The sequence below is a fragment of the Scyliorhinus torazame genome, chromosome 6, assembly GCF_047496885.1.
Source record: "Scyliorhinus torazame isolate Kashiwa2021f chromosome 6, sScyTor2.1, whole genome shotgun sequence".
Lineage (NCBI taxonomy): Eukaryota > Metazoa > Chordata > Chondrichthyes > Carcharhiniformes > Scyliorhinidae > Scyliorhinus > Scyliorhinus torazame.
In genome coordinates, this window is record NC_092712.1 from 73,083,763 (window position 1) to 73,107,327 (window position 23,565).

General features: G+C 44.9%; 1 protein-coding gene across 1 annotated transcript in view; it reads left to right on the plus strand.

Annotated features, from left to right (window-relative positions):
- The first annotated feature begins 941 nt into the window (after positions 1 to 941).
- Positions 942 to 23,565, plus strand: part of cul2 (cullin 2) — a 90,915-nt gene continuing 68,291 nt past the window's right edge. The window contains exons 1-3 of the mRNA XM_072508324.1: positions 942 to 1,043; positions 4,057 to 4,151; positions 22,661 to 22,766. Of these exons, the coding sequence (XP_072364425.1) occupies positions 4,090 to 4,151; positions 22,661 to 22,766 (168 nt within the window). The 5' untranslated portion in view covers positions 942 to 1,043; positions 4,057 to 4,089. The remainder of the gene's footprint in view (positions 1,044 to 4,056; positions 4,152 to 22,660; positions 22,767 to 23,565) is intronic.

Genomic DNA, 23,565 nt, shown 5'->3' on the forward strand with positions numbered 1-23,565 from the left:
TGTCCAAAATTGCCCTTAGTGTTGGGTGGGGTTACTGGGTTATGGGGATAAGGTGGAGGTGTAGACCTTGGGTAGGGTGCTCTTTCCAAGAGCCGGTGCAGACTCGATGGGCCGAATGGCCTCCTTCTGCACTGTAAATTCTATGATTCTATGATATTAGGCCCATTGAGTCTGCACCAGCCCTTGAAATGAGCACCCTGCTGAAGCCCACACCTTCACTCTATTCCCATAACCCCACCTAACCGTTGGACACTAAGGGGCAATTTAGCAAGGTCAATTCCACCAAACCTGCACATCTTTGGGGTGTGGGAGGAAACCGGAGCATCCGGAGGAAACCCATGCAGCCACGGGGAGAAAGCGCAAACTCCACACAGTCACCCGAGGCCGCAATTGAACCCGGGTCCTCGGTGCTGTGAGGCAGCAGTGCTAACCACTGTGCCGCCCAATCTGTGAAAAATAATAGTGTGTATCAATCAAAGTCGTGAACAGATCAGGTCATGATCCATTTGATTTAAAGTAAGATTATTTCCTTGAGTGTATTGGCGGGAATTTAGTTAGCACAGCTCATACATTTGCTTGTAATATGAAAATATTGTACATAGTGTGAGGAGAGATTACCAGTGCAAATAGCTAATTGGCGTATATCAGCTAACCATACATAGTTGTAACTCAGTCGCTAAATAAGTTGTGAAAATACTATACTGACTCAAATATAGACAAGCTATAAAAATTGTTTATTTTCATGTACCTTTTGTATACAGGCTCTTTGCTTGGGCAAGTTTGCAGTTTTGGGATGTGTCAGTTTGCGTCACACAGTTGCAATTATTTTAGCTTCTGTCTCAATGATTCGTAGATTTACTTTTGATGTTTTCTTAAAACCTGTATTGTGAACTATTTTCCCCTCACTGTTTACAAAGAAGGCCCTTAATACTTTATTCAGAGACATTTATGCTTTGTGTGTTGCCTACCCAGAACCTCTGGGTGAACGACTCTACACTGAAACAAAAATTTTTCTGGAAAATCACGTCCAACATTTGTACAAGGTATATCTTCGTTTTAATGATTTTTACTGCATACTTTTAAATGGCTGTACACTGTACATGAAGTGCAGAGCAAGAAAGGATTAAGGGCCAAATTTTCATTCTGGGTTCGGGAACTCAACACCTAGAACATTTCCGAATCCTGACCTCGCACTGTCTCCACTTCGGAACACAATGCAATTTTCAAAGCCTCAGCCACTAATTGGCCTGCAGCCAAGTTCAGCTTCCAATTAGGGGCACAGGGCACGGGCAGGAGATGAGCACGGAGGGATAACTTAAAAGGCAGCTTGGAACCATTAATGCTCATGTTTGCTGCCTTTGGAACAGGGAGAGCAGAGAACTAGCATTGGTTTGAGAAACGTTCCTCAATGCCCCCCCCCATTATTTCTGATGCCTCATTTGAAGTCTGTGATGAATAATGGAATTTCAGATATATTGTATTATATGTCGTTGGTGCAGTAAGAGTTGAAAGCCTGGGGTAGTATGTGACTGCAGCAGTCATGTTTTTAAAAATCCGTTTTGAAGACAGGTGCAATTAAAGCATCGTAAAAGTAAGATCATAAGACCTTCCAGCCATGGATATTGTTTGCTAACGTTGGGGCTAATGGACTTTTGTTTATATTAAGAGGGTCCCGAAGGAATAGATAGTTAGTGGCATTGGGTTTAGCTTTAGTAAGATGATGTAGTGAATGGGAGGAGCCAGGGGCTGGAGCAGTCAGGTGTTGAAAGTTTCAGTTTAATTTTAGATTTGCTTGTGAATAGACAAGAGGCTGTGCTCTCAACACAGTTCAGTTAAAGATCTGTCTGTGAGCAGACTAGCAGTTTCTGGAGAAACAGTCAGTTAAGGATTTGACTGTGGGCAGACCAGCAGCTTTTGAAGCTAGAATAGGTCATTTAAAATCTGAGATCGATTGATTTTTGTTGAGCGAATATATTGCGGGATATGAGCCAAAGGCAGGTAAATAGAGTTAGGCCACAGATCAACCATAATCTCATTAAATGGCAGGACAGGCTCGAGGGGCTGATCGGCCTACCCCTGTTCCTATGTTTGCTCAAAGCAGTTTAGGTAAAAAGATTTTGCCTATGACTAGAACAGCAGTTTCTGGAAAGGCTGGCAGGTTAACCAGTAGTTTGACTCGAGCAACAATCTGCAGCTGGTTCCTGGGTGATCTCTTTCTCATTGTAGTTTATCCAATACATTGTTTACAATATGCATTCCTGAGTCTGCTAACTGTACTTAAAAGTGGATTGTGACCCAAGATGGGTTTGTTTGAGTGGAGATAAAAATAGCAGTTGGGATTGTTTCATGTATTAAGCATTGTTTAACTGGTAACTAAGCTATTGTTTTTATAAGATTGAAGTTAGCAATGCTGTGTTCGTAGTAAAGTTTGTTTTAATACACCATATGCCTATTTGTGCGTGGAATCACTCCTGGAGAAAAGTATCCTTCCCTCAGAGCCGTACAAAATTAAAATAAAATGTTGGGATTTCTGTCCATATCTTCGCAACTGTGGGGTCTCATCTGGGATCATAATAAGCCCTGATTGATGCGGTGACAGACAGGAGATCTGTAACTCTTCACTCCCTCTGGAATAAGAGTTTCTGTCAGCCAGACCAAACCAGCATGCCTAGAGGTAACCACAGATTCCAGCAGCCTCCCGTTCCTTACAAAATTAAGCTTCTCTGCTCTAACTAGATGATAGTTTTATGCCACTGCCTGAGCAACTGGGCTTAAATTTGGATTGGATTTGATTTATTGTCACGTGCACCACGGTACAGTGAAAAATACTGTTCTGCAGGGCGGCACGATGGCGCAGTGGTTAGCATTGCTGCCTCACGGCGCCGAGGACCTGGGTTCGATCCCGGCCCTGGGTCACTGTCCATGTGGAGTTTGCACATTCTCCCCGTGTCTGCGTGGGTTCAACCTCCGCAACCCAAAAAGATGTGCAGGGTAGATGGATTGGCCACGATAAATTGCCCCTGAATTGGGAAAAAAAATAATTGGATGCTCTAACATAGGACATACATAGTGTAGTGTTAGAATTAAATTTCAAAAAGTTAGTGTGGTTATAAGAGATGTAGGAAGAGGATCTGTGGGAGAGAACACGCAGAGAGTTGCCACGCTCTGGCGCCATCTTTTATACACCATTTTGCACTGTAGTCATGAGCACTATTGGCTACCTGATGTGTTTCCAATAGCTATGCTCAAACATATTCCTGATATTGTGTTTCCCATGCATGCCATGTGAAAATTGTTAACTATTGCTCCCTAAATGATCTCTAAAACAAGATCAACATATTTCCTTGTATGCTTGACTAGTTTTTTTGCTTCAGTCACTGCCCAAGGTAATTAAATCCATGTTCTCACCACTCTGGATAAAGAAGTTTCTTCTGAAATCCTTAGTGAATTTCTTGTGACTTTTGACCTAAATCCTACGCTGCATTCACCAAAATCCCATCTAAGCAGGTGAGTTGGCAATGGAGTGGGCAATTCTGCAACGGTTTAAAAACTCCAGAATTATATGACATCATGACTTTAAGTTGCAGTGGATATCCACAATATACTTTCAACTCCTTGCACCAATAAACTATGCATTGGTAGACCACTTGGATGGGAGATACCATCTGCTTCACTTTCCTCTAAAACCCAAGAGCATCAGACAGATAGCGAGAGATGTTTCACAGATCATCCAACCTTCGCAGAAGTAGAGTAAAGAAACTAAGTTCCCTTGTTCCAAAAGCATGACTGTTTTAGAGAAGAAATATCCAACAAAGCGACTTCAAGCTAAATAAAGATAGGAATATAGCCGAAGTAATTTTGTACAACTTTTTTTGTCTGCTGCGCAATTTCCCACACAGTATCCAAATAAAATCTCCATAGAAATGTTTGATTTTGAATAAAGTTGCCATGGACCAAAATATTGACCCCTGCCAATCGAGTTCATCGAGTTCCTATGATTTAGCAAATATTTTTGTCCTTCAAAATGATATGTTATCGATGTACTTTTATTTACAGAAAGTTCTGGATTCTGAAGAAAAGATTTTGACCATGTACCATAAATATTGGGAAGAATACAGTAAGGGCGCTGATTACATGGACTGCTTATATAGGTAAGAAGCTTTTTATTTAAAAAAAAATTCAAAGCTGTTAAGTTTTTTTTTCTTTCGCGGCATGAGTTGAAGTTGGCAGGTTAGAATCATAGAACGTTTACAGCACAGAAAGAGCCCACTTGGCCCATTGTGTCTGTGCCGGCTGAAAAGGGAGCCACCCAGCCTAATCCCACTTGGCTGCATTTGGTTCATGGTCCTGCAGGTTATGGGACTTCAGGTGCATATGCAGGCATCTTTTAATTGGGTTGAGTGTTTCTGCCTCCATTACCCTTTCAGGCAGTGAGTTCCAGACTCCTCCTATCTTCTGGGTGCAGAAGGTTTTCCTCATCTCCCTTCGAACCCTTCTACCAATCACTTAAATCAACATTGAATCTAGGTTAAATTGGGAATAAAACTTTTACTTTTGTGTTCTTAGTTAATAAGAAGTAGGGGATCTACATGAACGGAGCAGAAGTTGTGTGCATATTGTAGTTCTCTCATTTGTGAGGATCGGAGTGCCATGTTGTTTAAGAAACATTCTGCTCCAAACAAAAATGAAAAACGTATTGACCATGGCGATTTGCTTTGCAGCATCCTTAAAAAAAAAAAGTAAATAGAAAACTCTGAATGTAACACATTCTTTGTGAATGCTCAAAGTGATTGTCAACAGTAACCAGTTGAAATGTTTTGATGACAATGGGGAAAGGTGTCCCCCACATTACGTGCATTGGTTTTCTGTTTGTGGGTGCAGCTGGTCAAACTGCAGCTAATATTCATCTCTCGTTGCCTTGAGATGTTGGAAGTGGGTCTTCTTGACTTGCTGGTGGTGGTGCACTCCGAATTGTGTTCGATTGAAAATTCCACTACTTTTATCCAGTGACAATGAAGGAAGAGTTCTATCAAATGTCCAAGCCAGGAGTGGTGTGAGACCTGAAGGGAAGTTGGAGGTCTTGGTGTTCTTGTGAGCTTTTTATTCTTGTTCTTCTCGTGATAGAGGTCATACGGCTTGAAGTGCGATGCAAGTAAAGTAGGTAAATTCCTGTCTATACTGTAGCCATAGTGTGCCAGTTGTGGTGGGTAGATATTTAGCCTTGTGCTGGATGATTTTGACTGCTTTTCACTGTGTCTTCACCTAGCTAAGCCAGTGGTGAGAACTTTATCACACGCCTGACTTGAGCTTTGTAGCTGCCAGAAATGTTCCCTCTAAACGGTGCAGCAAGTCAGTGTGAAGGCTGCGCCTAAATCAGCTATCTTAAATTACCATGTGTGCATGACCATGTAAAACAATTTACAGAGGTCATAAACTGCATGCTAATAAAAATAACGGAACATTGACTGCGAAAAAATGTTTGAATGAGCCAGAATCATCGTCTTCCCTACTCTTATAGTCACATTGATATGTTTGGTACAGTTACATTTTTGGCCAGCGGTTAACTCGCTATTGATGGTAGGAGATTTTGTGATGTTGGTGCCATTAAAAGGTCAAAGGAATTGGATTTGATTTATTGTCACGTGTACTGAGGTACATTGAAAAGTATTCTGCGTACAGTCCAGACAGATCATTCCATACATGAAAAAAGATAGGACATACGATAAATACACAATGTAAGTACACAGACCCAGGCATCGGATGAAGCATATGGAGTACTATTCAGTAGAGAAGTTGTGTGAAGAGATCAGTTCAGTCCAACAGAGGGTCACTCAGGAGTGTGGTAACAGCAGGGAAGAAGCTGTTTTTGAACCTGTTGTACGTGTTCTCAGACTTTTGCATCTCCTGCCCGAAGGTTGAGGTTGGAAGAGAGAATAATCCGGGTGGGAGGGGTCTTTGATTATGCTGCCCGCTTTCCAAAGGCAGCTGGAGGTGCAGACTGAGTAAATGGATGGGAGGCGGGTTAGCGTGATGGACTGGGCTGTGCTCATGACTCTCTGTTATTTCTTACGGTCTTGGGCCGAGCAGTTGCCATACCAGGCTGTGATGTAGCCAGATAGGATGCTTTCTATATAAAAGCAAATGACTGCGGATGCTGGAATCTGAAACGAAAGAGAAAATGCTGGAAAATGTCAGCAAGTCTGGCAGCATCTGTAGGGAGAGAAAAAGGAGCTAACGTTTCGAGTCCGATGACTCTTTGTCAAAGCGCTTTGACAAAGAGTCATCGGACTCGAAACATTAGCTCCTTTTTCTCTCCCTACAGATGCTGCCAGACTTGCTGACATTTTCCAGGATGCTTTCTACGGTGCATCAGTAAAAATTGGTAGGAGTCAATGTGGACATGCTGAATTTCCTTAGTTTTCTGAGGAAGTATAGGTGCTGTTGTGCTTTCTTGGTCGTAGCCTCGACATGGGTGGACCAGGACAGATTGTTGGTGATGTGCACACCTAGTAATTTGAAGCTGTCAACCATCTCCACCTCGGCACCATTGACGTAGACAGGGGCGTGTACTATACTTCACTTCCTGAGGTCAATGACGTTAGTTTTACTGACGTTGAGGGGAAGATTGTTGTCGTTACACCACGCCACTAGGTTCTGTACCTCCCTCCTGTATTCTGACTCACCGTTGTTCGAAATTCAACCCACTACCGTCATGTCATCAGCAAACTTGTGATGGAGTTGGAGCCATATTTTGCCACACAATCATGTGTGTATAGAGAGCATAGTAGGGCTATGTACGCAGCCTTGCAGGGCCCCATTATTGAGGACTATCGTGGAGGAGGTGTTGTTGTTTGTGGTCTATGGGTCAGGAAGTTGAGGATCCAGTTGCAGCGGGAGGAGCCAAGTCCTAGGTTTTGGAGCCTTGATATGAGCTTGACTGGGATTATGGTGTTGAAGATGTCAATGAATAGGAGTCTGACGTAGGAATCCTTGTTGTCGAGATGCTCCAGGGATTAGTGTAGGGCCAGGGAGATGGCGTCTGCTGTGAACCGGTTGTGGCAGTATGCAAATTGTAGTGGATCAAGGCAGTCTGGGAGTATGGAGTTGATGTGTCTCATGACCAACCTCTCAAAGCACTTCATTACGTCTGAAGTCGGTGCCACTGGACAGTCGTCGTTGAGGCACATTGCCTGGTTCTGCTTGGCACCAGTATGATGGTGGTATTCTTGAAGCAGGTGGGAACCTCGGAACGGAGTAGTGAGAGGTTGAAGATGTTCGCGAATGCACCCGCCAGTTGGTCAGTGCAGGATCTGAGTGCACGAATGTCCGAATTATTTAATTTACCTAACAGCACACCTTTGGGGACTTGTGGGAGGAAACCCAGGCAGACACTGGGAGAACACGCAGACTTCACACACAGTGACCCAAGCTGGGAATCGAACCTGGGACCCTGGTGCTGTGAAGCAACAGTGCTAACCATTGTGCTACCCATGTGATTAAGTCTGTGACACTGGTGGCATACTCGTTTAGGTTGGCCGTTGAGTTCTTGAATATGGACCATTCCACTGACTCCAAGCAGTCGTGTAGGAGCTCTTCAGTTGCCTCGGACCAGCATTGCCCGACCTTGTTAACCGGATTATCCCACTTAAGTTTCTGCTAGTATTCTAGGAGAAGAAGCACCGCCTTATGGCCAGGTTTTTCCGAAGTGCAATCGGGGGACGGATCGGTAGGTGCCCTTGATGTTTGCGCAGCATTGGTCAAGAATGTTGCCGCCCTTGGTGGGGCAGGTGATGTGTTGGTAGAATTTTGACAGTTCACTCTTGTGGTTGGCCTGGTTGAAGTCCCTGGCCACGATGAACAAGACCGCCAGATATTCTGTTTCACTGTTACCTATAGCGGTGAACAATTCATCAAGCACCTTCTTCACTTCACTTTCTCCTGGGATGGGATGTAGACTGCCATGATGTTGGCAGAAGTAAACTCCCGTGGAAGGTTGTATGGGCGGCACTTTGCCATCAGGTATTCCAGGTCCGGGGAGCAGTAGTTCCCCAGGGTCGCCACGCCCCAGCACCAGGAGGAGTTGATGAGGAGTCAAACCCCTTCGCTTTACTCGATGTCGTCTTGCAGCCTATCCGGTGCATTGAGAAACCGTCCGGTTGTATGGCACAGTCCGGTGAGGCAGGGTGAGCCATGTCTCCGTGAAACCGGGCACACAGCAGACTCTTACTGAGGCAGATGGAACTTGTTTATGATCGTTATTGCTTGGTGCTAATGTGGTGCAAATGTTGCCTGCATAGTTCTAAATGTAGTTTCTTTTTAAAACATTTAAAAAGTGTGAGCAATTGAAAAACTAAGGTTGTGGGAAACATTCTGATGTGACTCGTGTAGTTGGAACAGCCCTTAAGCAGTCATTCACTGCTCAGCAGTGAAAGTGTGAGCTTTGCAAACCAGCTTTGAATTAAGATATTCTTGTAGGATATGAATTTACAAGCTCCCTTAAAAGTACAACTGCAGGGAGTGTCACGGTGGTGCAATGATTAGCACTGCTGTCTCATGGAGCAGAGGATCGGGATCGAACCCGGGTCACTGTCCATGTGGAGTTTGCACATTCTCCCCTTGTGGGCGTGGGTCTCACCCCCACAACCCACAGCAGGGCAGGTGGATTGGCCACGCTAAATTACGCCTTAATTGGAAAAATTTAAAAAATATACAACGGCTGCTCTTTAGATGTCTGTGTGTGATGAAATATTGGTACAAGACGCTATTCATTTGCTAATTACAATATAACAGCAGCAGTGTAGCTTCGAATCACAGATTATACAGCTCAAAAAAGGGCTATTTGGTCCATTGTGCCTGTGCTTGCTCTTTGGTAGATCTCCCTTCCTCTTTCCCAGAGCCCTGTGGATTGTTCTGCTTAAAATATTTATCTAACTCCCTTTGAAAGCTGCTATTGAATCTGCTTTCACTAGCCCACTGAACCTGCTAGCTACCACTAGCCTATGTGGTGATTCCAGATCACCACACATTTCTGTGGAAATAATACTTTTCTCACTGCCTCTGATTCGTTTGCCAAACACCTTAAATCTGTCATCTCATTGCAAGCCCTTCTGTCATTGGAAACAGTTTCTCCTTAATTACTCTATCAAAACCTTTTGTGATTTTGCCCATCTCTTTTTTTTAAAATCTCTTTCAAATCTTAGAATTACATAGAATTTACAGTGCAGAAGGAGGCCATTCGGACTATCGAGTCTGCACCGGCTCTTGGAAAGAGCACCCTACCCAAGCCCACACTTCCACCCTATCCCCATAACCCAGTAACCCCACCCAACACGAAGGGCAATTTTGGACACTAAGGGAAATTTAGCATGGCCAATCCACCTAACCTGCACATCTTTGGACTGTGGGAGGAAACCGGAGCACCCGGCGGAATCTCAGGCACACCCGAGGAGAACGTGTACAAAGACAGTGACCCAAGCTGGGAATCGAACCTGGAACCCTGGAGCTGTGAAGCAATTGTGCTAACCACTATGCTACCGTGCTGCCCTACTAGGCTACCGTGCTGCCCTTGACCCCCTCTGCTCTGAGGAGAACCATCCCAGCTTCTCTTAAAAACAAATTATAGTGTATACTGGAAATCTGAAATGCAGAATGAAACAGAAAATTCTGGAGATACTCGGGTTTGGCAGCAGCTGTGGAGAGAGAAATGGAATCGAAGCCTCAGAATTGAACACTGTGAGTTCAGCTGAGGCCCAACCAATATTTATTTTTAAAAGTTTTAGCGTAGCATTGTTGCGTTTTGTATTCTGTCTCTTACTAAAGCTGATGGTTCCATATGCTTTATTAAGAGCCTTCTCATCTGTACTGATACCTTCAAGGATTTGTGTGTATGTACCCCCGGCCTCCAATCCTGTCCCTCACCTCCATCAAGATTGTGCCATTTAGTTAATGCTGGTTCTTATTGTTCTTTTCGCTTCAGAATTTTCTTCATTAAATTTAATTTGTCGTGAGTCTGCTCTTTTGACCAGCCTGTCTATGACATCCTGCGGTCTATTACGATCCTCTTCCATTTGAATTTCACGTCATCCACAAACTTTGAAATTGTGCCATGTACACCCAGATCCAGGCCATCAATATTTTTCAAAGAGCAGTGGGTCTCATACCACCCACTGTGGAACACCGTTGTATACTTCCCTCTAGTCTGAAAAGCAACTTTCAAAGTAAAGCTCCAGGCGAGTGACGACTGTTCGAGAACTCAATATTTATTTAACCTACTGGATACAACGCCTACTCCGTGAAAGGTCATCTGTGCCCGGCCCACACCTGGGCCGTGGAATTTATGTCCCATGGAATTCTTGCGATCCGCTCCCTCATCTGGGGAGATCATATTCATGTGAGGCCACGGGGATTCTGATGTGGCCTCCGGTCAGGTTATAACAGCACTCTCTCTCCCCCCCCCCCCCCCCCCCCCCCCCTTTCCAGGTCCGATAGGTCGTCCATTTTGATGCCTGGAGGGGGAAATGTTCTTCACATGAGGCTGTTCCTCAAGCGCATGGTGGGGTGTAACGGACCTGGGAATGCCGTTTTTGGGCCGAACACCTGAGTGGGTCCACCGTGTGGGGGTTGGCGGCCTCCACCGGATCCGTTGCGACCTCAGTTGGCAAGGTCAACATGTCTGAATGAGTCAACATCCCGCATCTCCAGACCGAGGGGCTGGTCCGCCTCATTGGGTGTCAACGGTGGCTGCACTGGAGAAGAGCCACAATTGGACGTCGGGCCTTTGGCTTTCCCTCGAGGACCTCTAGGGCACTGCTGTGGAGGTGGTCCGCATGCTTTTTCGATTCCTTTCCCTGCACGTTTACCGAATCACGAAATCGGGTCCGATCGCCACACCACCAGCCCCCTGGATCCGCACAAATTCCAGAAAAATACTGCGCCGCCCACAGAGAATTCCCCCAGTGGCCTGGGTTGATGTGTTTCAGTGTTCCTGCTGGCCATGGCCCTTCTTTCCAATGTCTGGCAGGATGAGGCTCAATTGTGTGCACAGCCAGCGGCTGTTTAACAACTCCGAAGGTGCTACCCCGGTAGTGGCGTGAGGTGATGGTGCAGTAATAGAAGAGGATATGGGCCTGGCCGTCTCCGGGGGACTAGAGGTCTGCTTCCGCATTCCTGAAAAAAAAAGTCTGTACCGCACATTCAGCCAATCCATTAGAGGATGGTGGTAAGGCATAGTCCTTACATGGTGGACCCCGTTCATCTTTATGAAAGCGCCGAATTACAATCTCGTGAAAGCTGTGTCGTTGTCTGACACTAACGCCTTAGGAAACCCATGAGTTCTGAAAGTTTGTCGGAGCTTCTCAATCGTAGACTTGTGGTGAACCTCCATCCACTTCGAATGGGCATCTACGATAAGTAAATTCATGGCTCCTTGGGAAGGTCTCGTGAAATCCACGTGGAGTCGGGGCCACAATCGGCCAAGCCGCTACCATGGGCAGAGTGAGTGGAGCTGCAGCGGCAAGCTTCTGGTGCTCCTGGCACCACGCACATTGGTTTGTCAATGTTTTGATGTCCGTATCTATCCCGGTTTCCTCCCACAAGTCCCAAAAGACGTACTTGTTAGGTGAATTAGACATTTTGAATTCTCCCTCTGCCTACCCGAACAGGCGCTGGAGTGTGGCGACTAGGGGATTTTCACAGTAACTTCATTTCAGTGTTAATGTAAGCCTACTTGTGACACGAATAAAGATTAATATTATTATGGCTCCCCCTTGTACGTCGCCAACCTCGCATCCATGTCTCGCAAGACCAAACTGCGAATGCCTGAGGTCATGCGTGTTGCAGCTGACTACGGAGACCACGCGCCCCTGTATCTAGCTCCATCTAGAAAACTATTGGTCCAGATCGTGACCTGAATAGGTGCCACTCGTGGCGCCAATATACAGTGGAGGTGCTGGTTGCCATCCGCTTGCTCCTCCACAAAATGGCCCGTCCCCAGGGATGTTCATCGGAATTGAGGCAGTGGTTGAGCGGGCTTTCCTGCCAGGGCGTTCTCATCAGTTTCTCTGGGTACCGGTGCATCTGTCCTGCCGGATGGGCGTCTCTGGTTGGAGGGGAGGGGGGGGGGGAACGTTAGCGTCTCTCGTCAGGAAAACCCTGATGCTGGTCTGGGCCTCTAGGGGTGCGCACCCTAGTGGCGGGAGTCCTGAACTGCAGCCTGGGGCAAGGTGGGTACTCTACGCCAGGCCTGTCGCCCTAGGAATGTCACTGTTTGCCTTGTGTGCCCACAATGGCATTAAGCCAAAAGAAATAACACATCCGCTCAACAAATTGGGGCCAGTTACCCGTCTCAGTGTCGAACACCTCCTGTTTCCCAATGAGTGGCAGACATGAAGCCAGGTGGGAAGCCTCTTGAGGCCTTGTTGAGGTGGGCTGGGTCAGGAGGAAATGGCGTCCCCTGCAGCTCCACTTCACCCTTGTCGCCAGTGTAAATTCCAGGCGAGCGAACCCACAAAAACAATGACTGTTAAAACTCAACATTTATTAACCTACTAGATACGACTCCTACTCTCCGATGGATCACTCGCGCCAAGCCCACACTTGGGCCAGGGTATTTATGTCCCATGGAACCCTTGCTTAAGGATTTAGCTCTGCCCCCTTATCTGGAGACGTCACGGGAATTCTGATGTTGTAGATCCCGTGGTCTCCGGTCGGGTTACAAAATAAAGCTAGTCTCCGCTTTCTGCTCCTTAACCAGTTTCTTTGTCATACCATCACTATTCCTTTGATTTCTTATTGTGACATTTTTCTTTTCTCTGAGCCTTTTAGCTTTGCACACACCCCCAGTTATCTTTTAATTGGACTGAAAGATATGGACAGTTTGGTGAATAATCATGCGGCAGTTGTGATTCAGAACATTCTGGAAACAATTAACAGCTTGTTTTAGGGGTTCACAAGTAGAGGCAATGGGGAAAGTCAACTTCTGCTATAGCATACTTTGCAATAACTTATTTATAATCTTTATTGGTGTCGCAAGTAGGCTTACATTAACACGGCAAAGAAGTTAATTGTGAAAGTCCCCTAGTCGCCACATTCTGGTGCCTGTTCGGGTAAACTCGGACAATATAACAGGATTGAGACAGCAAATGGGAGTTACACAATCATAGAATCATTGCAGTGCAGAAGGAGGCCATACAGCCCATCGAGTCTGCACCGACCCTCTGAAAGAGCACCCTACTTAGGCTCACACCCCCACCCTATAACCCTTTAAACCCATCTAACCTTTTGGACACTAAGAGGCAATTTAGCATGGCCAGTCCACCTAACCTGCACATCTTTGAACTGGGAGGAAACCAGAACACCTGGAGGAAACCCACGTGGAGAGTGTACAAACCCTACACAAACAGTGACCAAGGCTGGGATTGAACCTGGGTCCCTGGTGCTGAGAAGCAGCAGTGCTAGCCTCTGCCGCCCTGAAACGTTGGTGCTTATTGCAAGGGGAAATGAGTATAAAAATACGGAAGTGTTACTACAGTTGTATAGGGCCTTAGTGAGAGAGCCATCTGGGGTACTGTGTACAGTTTTGGTTTCCTTGCTTAACGAAGGATTTGTTGCATTGGAAGCAGTTCAGGGAAGGTTCACTTGGCTGATTCCTGGGATGAAAGGGTTGTTTTGAGAGAAGGTTGAACAGGTTAAAGAATTTAAAAATATGGAAGGTGATCTGATGGAAATATAAAATTTCCTGAGGGGACTTGACAGGATGGATGCAGAGAGGATGTTTCCCCTGGTTGTGTGTCTCGAACTAGGTGACACAGTTTAAAAATAAAAGGTCTCCCATTAATACAGATTTTTCTTCTCTTGAGGGTCGTTAGACTTTGGAACTCTCTTCCGGAGAGAGCAGTGTTGGGCCAGCGAATATATTCACGACTGAGTTAGACATATTTTTGGGAGTTCAGCGTTATTGGAGATGAGGCCACAACCAGATCAGCCATAGTCCTATTGAATGCCAGAGGAAGTTCATGGAGCTGAATCACGGAAACTTGATAATACAGAAAGAGTCCATTCGGCTTTAACAAGTCTGCACCGGCTCTCTGAAAGATCATTCTACTTCCACCCACTCCCCTTGCCTTATCCACGTAACCTTGCACATTCTTTCTCTTCAGGTAGCAATCCAATTCCCTTACAAATACCTCGATCGAATATGCCTCCTCCATCCTCTCAGGAAGTTTGTTCCAGACTTCAACCATTCTCTGGGTAAAAACAAAATTCCTCCCATCACTTACTCCTTTTGCCAATTATTTTGAATGTGTTCTCTCTAGTTCTTGATACTCTCTTGAGTGGGAACAATTTCTGACTATCTTGTCCATATCCCTCAAGACCTTGAAAACCTCTGTCAAGTCTCCTCTCAGCCTTCTTTTCTCCAAGGAAAACAGTACCAACCTATCCAATCGATCCTCATAGATACAGTTCTTTAGCTGTGGAATCATTCTGGTGAATTTCTTCTGTACTCTCTCCAATGCCTTCACATCCTTCCTCATGTATGGTGCCCCGAACTGGACACACTACTTCAAATAGCACCTAACTAGTGTCTTACACAAGTTCAACAAGACCTCCTTACTCTTGTATTCAGTGCCTCTATTAATAAAGCCTAATATACTGTATGATTTATTAACTGCTCTTTCTTTTTCTTTAAAAAAAAATAGATTTAGAGTATCCAATTATTTTTTTTCCAATTAAAGGCAATTTAGTGTGGCCAATCCACCTGACCTGCACATCTTTGGGTTGTGGGGATTAACTGCTTTTTCAACTTGCCCTGCCATCTTCAATGACTTACCCTCCTGTTCCTGCACCTCCATTAGCATTTCTCCCTTTTATTTTATATTGTCTCTCCATATTCTTTGTGCCAAAATGAATCAACTTAAAGTTCAAGACTATCCTCATCACAATTGACAATGTTTCCAATCTTCGTATCATCTGTAAATTTTGAAATCATGCTCTGATCACTGCAGTGTATGTCATTAATACATATCAGGAAGAGCAAAAGTCCCAACACTTAGCCCGAGGAAACACCACTACCAGCCTTCCTCCATCGTGAAAAACAGTAGTCTGCTCCATGTCACTCAGCCAATTTCTTATCCAAGTGTTTGCTTTCCCCACAAGTCTGATGTGCGGCATTGTATCAAATGTCTTTTGAAAATTCATATGCACCATCCTTATCGGCCTTCTCTGTTCCCTCCTCAAAAAACTCCAAGTTAGTTAAACATGATTTTCCCTTACTTAATCCTTGCTGACTTTCCTTAATTATCCTGCACTTGTCAAAGTGACTGTTAATTTTTTCCCGACGTATAGTTTCTGGAAGTTTCCCTACCACTGAAGTCAAAGTGACTGGTCTGTATTTTCCGGTTTATCCTTGCACCCCTTTTTGAACATCCACAGTTCTCAAGTCCTCTGGCATCACCCCCGCGTCTAAGAAAGACGAGACATTTATCACTAATGCCTCTGCAATTTCCATCCTCATTTCCCTCCGCACCCTAGGATGCATCGTATCTGGCCCTGACACCTTGTCTATTTTAAATTGAGATAACATTTCTATCACCTTATCCCTCTCAATTGAAAATTTTCCTCGTGTACCAGCTACCATAAGACATAGGAGCAGAAGCAGGCCATTCAGTCAATGAATCATAGAATCCCTACAGTACAGTAGGGGGCTATTCGGCCCTCCGAGTCTGCACCGACCCTCTGAAAGAGCACCCTAACCAGGCTCCCACCCTATCCCTGCAACCCCGTAAACACACTTAACCCGTACATCCCATGGACACGAAGGAGCAATTTAGGATGGCCAATCTACCTAATCTGCACATCGTTGGACTGTGGGAGGAATCTGGAGCACCCAAAGGAAACTGACACGGGGAGATTGGAAACTGACACGGGGAGAATGCGCAAATTCCACACAGACGGTCACCCAGGGCTGGAGTTGAACCTGGGTCCCTGCCTCTGAGAGGCAGCAGTGCTAGTCACAGTGCCACCGTGCTGTCCAGCAAGTCTGCTCCGCCATTCAATGAAATCATGGCTAATCTGATGTAATAAAACTCAATTTTCCTGCCTTATCCCCATAACCCTTGATTCCCTTGGTGATTAAAAAATCTGTCTATCTTGGCCTTGAACATACTTAAAGACCCAGCGTCTCCAGCCCCCTCTCACCTCAAACCCTGCTTCTATTTCTTATGATGTTTGGTTACCTGCCATCATGTCTAAAAATGTGGAGGAGGGTAAGTGAAATTGGTTCTGAGAATCTACCTAAACTGATACCCATATGCTTTTATGGCACTGCATCACAGTATATGTACAGACCATGGCAATTGTAATCTGCTGTGAAGTATGTAATGCTATTCCAAACATGATAGAACCATCTGCCTCCGTATGACCAAAGCAAAATTGATGTCCACGTTGCTGGGAATTGTAAGTGCAAAATTGTAATCCTATATGAAGCACGTAAACTTAATTTATGTTCTTTGGAAAGAGAAAATCCTAACTGATCTTTAGAAAGGGTACCCAAGAGGTTTACTAGAATGTCAGCAGAAGTGGTGTGAGGGGGAGTAAGAAATGTTGACACTGTCCTCTTTGGAACAGAGAAGGTTGAGAGATGAGCCAGTTGAGATTTTCAAGCTGCCAGGTTTTGCTGCAGTAGAATGAGAAAATCAGTGGCCATAGATTTAAAATTGTTACTAATAGATCTGCAGGAGAGATGAGAAGTCTTTTTCACTTTTTAATAATTTCCAGGATGTGGGCTTTGCTGGCTAGGCCAGCATTTATTGTCAATTCCTAATTGCCCTTGAGATTAGGTGGTGGTGAGCTGCCATCTAGAACCACTGGTGTCCATGAGATGTAGGTACACCTGCAGTGCTATTACAGAGTGAGAATTCCAGGATTTTGACCCATTTGACAGTGAAGGAGTGATAATATATTTCCAAGTCATGATGATGAATGACTTGGAGGGGAGATTCCAGGAGGTGGTGTTCCCAGGTATTTACTGCCTGTGTCCTTCTAGATGGTACCGGTTGTGAGTTGATAAGGTGCTGCCTTGGTTATTTCCTGCAGTGTCATCTTGTCGATGATATACACTGCTACTGTGCATCAGTGGTGGAGGGATTGAATGTTTGTGGCTAGAGTGCCAATCAAGTGGTCTGCTTTGTCCTGGATGGCATTGAGCTTCTTCAGTGTTGTTGGAGCTGTACTCATACAGGCAACTGGAGAGTATTTCATCACATTCCTGACTTGTGCCTTGTAGATTGTGGACAAGCTTAGGGAAGTGAGGAGGTGAGTTACTCGCTGCAGGATTCCTAGCCTCTGACCTGCTGTTACAGCCACGCTATCTACTTGGCTAGTCCATTTAAGTTCCCAGTCAATCATAACCCCAAGATGTTGATAGTGGGGGATTGAACAAAGGTAATGCCATTGAATGTCATGGGGTAATGGTTAGATTCTCTCTTGTTGGAGATGGTCATTGCCTGACATTTGTATGGCGTGAATGTTATTTGTCAGCTCAAACCTAGGTATTGTCCAGGTCTTGCTGCATTTGTACATGGATTGCTTCAGTATCTGGGGAGTTAAATATGTTGCTGAACATTGTGCAATCAGCAGTGAACGTCCCCACTTCTGACCTTAGCAAGGAAGGTCATTGATGGAGCAGCTGGAGATGGTTGGGCCTAGGGCACTTGAGGAATTCCTGCCGTGAAGCCCTGGAACTGAGATGGTTGACCTCCAACAGCCATTGGTAGTATTGCTGACAAGGCCACTATTTATTGCCCATCCCTTGTTGACCTTGAAAGATGAAGGTGAGCTGTTTTGGATCACTGCAAACTGCGTGGTGAAGGTACCAGGTCTGTTCAGTCATGAGTGCCAGGATTTTGACTGCAACAATGGAGAAATGGCAATATATTTCCAATTGAGGATGGTGTGCGACTTTGACGATTCTGGAATGGTCTACCTAAAGAGATGGTGAAAACCGATTCCATAAATTTTAAACGGAAATGAGATGGCTACTTGAAGATGGTGATCTTTCAGACTTGTGGACAAAAGGAGGATATGAGACTAGATTTAGGTTTATTGTCACGTGTACCGAAGTAGAGTGAAAAGGACGGCACGGTAGTACAGTGGTTAGCACTGTTGCTTCACAGCGGCAGGGATCCGGGTTTGATTCCCAGCTTGGATCACTGTCTGTGCAGAGTCTGCACATTCTTCCCGTGTCTGCATGGGCTTCCTCCGGGTGCTCCGGTTTCCTCCCACAAGTCCCAAAAGACGTGATATTAGGTGAATTGAACATACTGAATTCTCCCTCCGTGCACCCGAACAGACGACTATAGGATTTTCACAGTAACGTCATTGCAATGTTAATGTAAGGCTACTTGTGATTATTATTATTTTTTGTTGTACAGTCCAGCCAGATCGTTGGAACATACGATAAATACACTATATAAATATATAGACATTGGGTGAAGCATACAGAGTGTAGTCTACATAGTAGATGCGTGGAGAGATCAGTTCAGTCCATAGGAGGGTCATTCAGGAATCTGGTACCAGCGGAGAAGAAACTGGTTTTGTGTGTTCTCAGACTTTTGCATCTCCTGCCCGTAGGTTGAGGTTGGAAGAGAGAATAGCCCGGGTGGGAGGGTTTTTTGATTATGCTGCCCGCTTTCCCAAGGCAGCGGGAGGTGTCAACAGAGTCAATGGATGGGAGGCATGTTTGCGTGATGGACTGAAATGAAATTGAAAATCGCTTATTGTCACAAGTAGGCTTCAAATGAAGTTACTGTGAAAAGCCCCTAGTCGTCACATTCCGGCGCCTGTTCTGGGAGGCTGGTACAGGAATTGAACCGTGCTGCTGGCATGCCTTGGTCTGCTTTAAAAGCCAGCTCTTTAGCCCTGTGCAAACCAACTGACTGGGCTGTGTTCACGACATTCTGTAGTTTCCTATGGCCTTGGGCCGAGCAGTTGCCATTCCAGGCTGTGATGCAGCCAGATAGGATGCTTTCTATGGTGCATCCATAAAAATTAGTCAAGAGTCAATGTCGACAAGCCCAATCTCTTCAGTTTCCTGAGGCAGTATAGGCGCTGTAGTGAACCATCACAGGCATGATGGGGCAAATAGCCTCGTATTGTTCAGTAAATCTCTCTGGTAAAAATTGGAAATGCGCCAGAGGCCAGAATTGGAGGAGGCAGAGATCTCAGAAGGCTGTCCTGTAAGAGAGCATAACAGAGGTAGGGATGCTAACAAGGGCTTAGAATTCCTTTCAGTGGTCTAACTCAGGATTTAAAACAATTAGGGGATTAAGATGACCTTCTTTGGCATACTTGTGTGGCGCAAATGTTACTGATCAGTGGCAAATAACGTTCCTGTCCTACAAATATCAGGCAATGACCATCTCCAACTCGAGAAATTATTTTTTATATATATAAATTTAATGTACCCAATTCATTTTTTCCAATTTTAAGTGGCAATTTAGAGTTGCCAATCCACCTACCCTGCACATCTTTGGGTTGTGGGGGCGAAACCCACACAAACCAGGGGAGAATGTGCAAACTCCACATGGACAGTGACCCAGAACCGGGATCGAACCTGGGACCTCGGCGCCACCGTGCTGCCCCAATGAGAGAAATTCTAACCATCTCCCCTTGACATTCAATGTCATTCCCAACCTCCCACTATCAACATCCTCTGGATTACCCTTGATCAGAAACTGAATTGCTTCAGCCAGATAAATACCGTGGCTGCAGGAGCAGGTTAGAGTCTGGGGATTCTGTAGCGAGTAACTTGCTTCCTGACTTGCGAATGCTTGTCCGCCATCTACAAGGCACAAGTCAGAAGTGTGATGGAATACTCTCCGCTTGCCTGGGTGAGTGCAGTTCCAACAACACTCAAGAAGCTCGATGCGAGGGTGGTGCAGTGGTTACCACAGCTGCCTGAGGACCCAGCTTCGATCCCAGGCCCGGATCATTGTTTGTGTGGAGTTTGTGCATTTCCCCCGTGTCACACTAAATTCCCCCTGAATTGGGGAATAAATAATTGGGTACTTATTTCTAAAAAAACGAAGCTCTATGCCATCCAGGACAAAGGAGCCCGCTTGATTAGTACCCCATCCACCACCTTAAACAATTGCACCTGTCCACTGATGCGCAGTAATAACAGTGAGTACCATCTACAACTTGCACTGCAGCAACTCTTATTAGTTGCTTCGACAGCATCTTCCAAACATCGAAAGGTAGAAGCAGGAGTAGGCCATTCAGCCCCTCAGGCCTTCTCTGCCGTTAAACTAGATAGATCATAGTTTTTAAAAAACATTTTAGAGTATCCAATTCTTTTTTTCCCCCAATTAAGGGAAAATTTAGCGTGGCCAATTGACCTACCCTGCACATCTTTTTGGGTTGTGGGGTGGGACCCACACAGACACTGGGAGAATGTGCAAACTCCACACGGACAGTGATCCGGGGCTGGGATCTAAACCGGGTCCTCGGCGGCGTAAGGCAGCAGTGCTGACTACTGTGCCACCGTGCTGTGTGAGCTAGATCGTAGTTGATAGTCTTCCTCAATGCCATTTTCCCACGCTATCTCCAAGCCCCTTGCTACCTTCAGTATCTAGAAATCTATCGATCTCTGTCTTGAACATACTCCATGACTAAACTTTCACAGCTCCCTGGAGCAGAGAATTCCAGAATATTCACTACCCTCCGAGTGAAGAAATTCCTTCTTAGCTTAGCCCTAAATGCCTTGATCCTTATTCTGAGACTGTGTCCCTTGGTTCTAGAACCCCACCCGCAGCTAGGCGAGACATTCTTTTCTGGACCCGGCCCATTGAACCCCTTAAGAAGTTTGCAAGTTTCAATGAGATCACCTCTCATTCTTCTAAACTCCAGAGAATACAGGACACTCTCCTCAATCTGTCCTCATGAGACAGTCCTGCCATCTCAGAAAAAGTCTGGTAAGCCTCTGCTGCATTCCCTCTGTAAACCACCATATCCTCCTTGGGTAAGGGGACCAAAACTACACAGTACTCTAGGTGCAGTATAACCAAAGTTCTATGCAATTGAAGCAAGACCTCATTCCTCCTGTACTCCATTTTCCTATCTCATTGCTTGCTGCACTACCTGTGTGTTAGTTTTCAGTGACTTGGGAAGGACAGCTAGATCCCTTCGGACAACATCACTTCGCAATCTCACCATTTAAGAAATACTATGCTTTTCCTTTCCTCATGCCAAAAAGATAATGTCACAGTTATCCATATTATATTCCTCTTGTCTATTCATTAAGCGTTGTCAACCCTCTTTGAACATTCTCACAACACGTTCTCACCTAATTTTGTGTATTCTGTAAACTTGGAAATATTTCATTTGGCCCCGACATTCAAATAATTGATATGGATTTTGAACAGCAGGATCCCAAATGCTGATTCTTGTGATGTTCCATGGACTGCAGCCGTTCAAGAAGGCAGCTCACCACCACTTTCTCCAGGGCAATGAGGGATAGGCAATGAATGCTGGCCTAGCTAGCGACACCCAGGAATGAATAAAAACTTCACAGCCGGTCAGCCTGAGAATGAAATTGCTGATTGGTTGGCAAGTGGACTCTGATAGATGGAAATGTTGCCATGGAGCACGGGACAGTTAACTGCCCCGCTTTGTTCAAATTCTAACCAGGCAGGTCGACTCTGGTCAAGGCATTGTCCTAGGGAATGAACAATGCAATTGCTGTTCCCTAAGCTTCTGTTTAATTGAAAAAGGCGCAATGTGCAGACATATTCATTTTGTCTACAAAGGACAGGGAGGTTCCTGTGTGTGAATATATGTGGCTTCTAGCATGCATAGCCAAGCCCAATCTACAGTCTTAAATTATTTTTCACTGTAATTCTGAGCACAGTCTGAATTGTTTATCAAGTGTTATACAATTGTGGAATGATATTTAATGTTAGATACATTAATGTATACATTAATAGTATTTAATGTTAGATACTGGAATTTTCTAGCCCCCTGGAAGCGGGTTTTCCTGTGATAGAGGTAATTTGCCATTGGCCATCAACGGGATCTTCCGGCCTGCCGAAGTCCAAAACGATCCACATGACTTGCGCGCCCTGCTGCCAGTTCCACGACGGCAGCACGGGCAAGTCATGCAAATTACCATTGACTTTGGTGAGACCAGAAGATTCTGCCGGTGGGAAGGCCCAGAAAATCCTGCGCAATGTTTATAGTTTTGCAAACTCGGGCTGATTGGTTACAGTCAGCACTTTGTTGCGAACAGCAGGAAGGGATGTGCTGTTTGATATGATCCACCAGTCATTGGGATGTACAACCGATACACCTGGCATGATGCCGTCACTGAAATTCATCGTGTTGCATATTGGTGCTCCAGCACAAAGCACAGCAGCATTGAACTACGTCAATGTTTCTTCAGGATAGTCACCAGAATAAAGTGAAGGTCAAGAGTTCCTTTGCTTGCATATTTGAGATCACTGACATAGTTGTATGCTGGCTGACAGCTGCAAATGTACAAGATTTGAGCCAGTTGATAGCGTTGTCATGACCTGGTGTACATCCGTCATCTTACACATTTTATGTAAATATGCGTATGAATGCCCACAGAAGTGCTTGATGTTTTTAAAATCTGCCATTCTCACAGATATCTCAACACACAGTTCATCAAGAAGAACAAATTGACAGAAGCTGACCTTCAGTATGGGTATGGTGGAGTGGATATTATTGAGCCACTGATGGAGATAGGAGAGGTAAGCTTTGCTTGGAAAAAAAAAATCCTTGAAAATAGTTAGACCCACAGCATTAGTCTGATCAATCAGCTTGTTTGAAACTTGCAGTGGAACATTAACTGAAATTATGGAGTTGATAGACCAGTGGGTATTCCCTTCAGTGCAACATAAGGTTTTTAACTCCCTGGTTACATAATTCCGTTGCAGTTTCAAACTGCAGGGACATTTATCCAGATATTGTGGGTGGTTACTAGAATATCATTCAAAGTCACAGGGCAATGCCTCTTAAAATTTCAAATTCTCATACCAGAAGGAAAGCACGTGAGCCTCCTTAGAACCAGTAGGTTTGTGGTACCAAAATAGTCCTTCAACCATTATGCCAGGGTGGGTTTGTTTCTTTTTCAAGAAATTCAGATCAAAACCTAATGTCCTGTATATTCCTCTGCTTGAAATTTTTTACACACGTCCTTAAAAATGGAAATGGTCATTGTTTTGGTTTCTCTCTTTCTCTCCTTTGTACATTCTATATTCAATAAATAGCTGCTTTCTGGCTGCAGCTTTGCCATTCTTCGGTGTTCAGTGCCTTGCAGTTTTCAGGCAACAGAAAGTTGTGTCCTTTGATAGTTATTTCATTTTTTCCTCTGTGCAGAATCCTTTTAATCACTTGTATGACCTCAAGGCAAAAATTAGAATTTCTATGCATTTTCAGAAGCAAGTTGAAGAGGTGCTGGAATTCAACAAAATAAATTTGATTATACTGTATTTTTAATGATTAGTTTGAGAAATTGAACATGTAGGTTGTGGTTTCTCTTAATTTCTC